Genomic DNA, 1,746 nt, shown 5'->3' with positions numbered 1-1,746 from the left:
AGGTCATGATATGTGTTTCCTAAATAAACCATTAATGAAAATGAAGGGATGAAAGGAGCTTCACGCCCACAAAAGTGCCGGAAATTAAAATGAAGGCAGTGTACCCCACCACACACCCTGGATTTACACCTCTTGTAGCACCTTTACACTCTGGTGTTAAATTTCTTGCAGCACCTTAGCACTCTTCTTTCACACCCTACAAGTTTCACCACAGCACCCTTTTCTAACACCTGAAGGAAGTTGTTTTTAAACATGCAACTGGACACCCTTAAAGGTGCTTTGGTTACACCTGAATTTTAACAGTGTAGGAATAATATTGATGGCATTCCTCATTTTGATTACCTGAAGTCACGTAACATTAATGTAGCCTATATTTTTAGTGGCTAGTCAGAGTGTATAAAAGCAGGCATGGCTAGCTTAGCTGTGTGTCAGCACTTTGAAGTGAGAAAGACAAAATGTTGTTATTTCAGCTACTTGTGGTGCTTGCTAGTGGTCTGCTCTGCTTATCACAAAAATGCCAGAATGAGGTCTATACCAATGATTTGAAGTACACTTCTTGTAAAGAGATCCTCACCAAGTTCCCAGATACACCTTCTGGTTACTATGCACTGGCAGACTATACTGAGAAGGTCTACTGTGACATGGAGAACAAACGTTGTGGTAGTCTAGGGTGGACCAGAGTGGCTTATGTCAACATGTCTTCTGAGACATCATCCTGTCCTGGAGACTTGAAGCTTAACGAAAATCCGAAGCGTTATTGTGGTGGAATCACAAATATGTGCGTTAAAGCTAAATTCTCTACCCACGGAATAACTTATAGCCAAGTGTGTGGTAGAATGATAGGCTATCAAATAGGAAATCCTAATGGATTTGGCCCTTATATAAATGACCAAAGAAGGCTTGATCATGTTTTGGATGGAGTACTCATCAGCCATGGAGATAAGAGAGAACATATTTGGGCTTACGTTGTTGGTAGTCTAAGAGTGCCAACAACAGCTGGAGGAGGTTATTGTCCTTGTGCTTCTTACCAGTTTGATGGTGTAGTTCCACCATTCATAGGAAATGATTATTACTGTGACAGTGGAGTTGATAGTAAACCAACTGCAGGAAAGTTTTATCCAGACCCATTATGGATTGGTGAAGGATGCACACCACCTAACTTCTGCTGTTCCTTAGCAAGCATGCCATGGTTTTGCAAGACACTGGCTAATCCTACTGATGATGATATTGAGATATACAATTGTAATAATGAATCATCAGAAGATATAGGCTTGGAACTGATAGAACTTTATGTACATTGAGTGCTAAATACATAGCATTTGCTAACAAACTGAAGTAGCTAGCTTGTACACACACATTTAAGTGGTTTGTGTAGTTTAGATCAATCAGCTAGTGATTGCATGTAGTGCCTCTTGAGGTTTTTCCCATGTATTTGTAGTTTGGTTTAATAATCGATGAGTTGAATATAATATAATCATCTCTGTGAAGTAATCAATTCTAATAGCTAATCTTTCAGTTTGGTAAGGTTAGGCAAATTACATTTGACTTTATAAACATTTTCATTATTGGTTTCTTGAGGTCAGGATGAGGTCTATACCAATTAATTCACAATTGTAAATACTTTGTGCTTTAAAACAAATGGGTTTATCACTATAATTATTATTGCTTACTAGGAATTCTTTGTTTTCAGCAATAACTGTTCATAAAAAACTTTACAGTGGTGCATGGTGTACTAGAATTGGTGGT

At 38.2% G+C, this 1,746-nt stretch overlaps 1 protein-coding gene across 1 annotated transcript; it reads left to right on the top strand.

The window, feature by feature from the left end:
• The first annotated feature begins 437 nt into the window (after positions 1 to 437).
• Positions 438 to 1,474, top strand: LOC136245450 (uncharacterized). Its single transcript, XM_066036972.1, has one exon. The coding sequence runs from the start codon at positions 456 to 458 to the stop codon at positions 1,299 to 1,301; it is 846 nt and encodes a 281-aa protein (XP_065893044.1). The 5' UTR covers positions 438 to 455; the 3' UTR covers positions 1,302 to 1,474.
• Positions 1,475 to 1,746: the final 272 nt, after the last annotated feature.

This window comes from Dysidea avara, chromosome 15, assembly GCF_963678975.1.
Source record: "Dysidea avara chromosome 15, odDysAvar1.4, whole genome shotgun sequence".
NCBI classification, from domain to species: domain Eukaryota; kingdom Metazoa; phylum Porifera; class Demospongiae; order Dictyoceratida; family Dysideidae; genus Dysidea; species Dysidea avara.
This window is presented reverse-complemented; position numbering and strand designations above follow the sequence as displayed.

Excerpts from the sequence above, each read along its gene's own strand:
- LOC136245450 (XM_066036972.1), top strand. The coding sequence starts at position 456 with ATGTTGTTATTTCAGCTACTTGTGGTGCTTGCTAGTGGTCTGCTCTGC.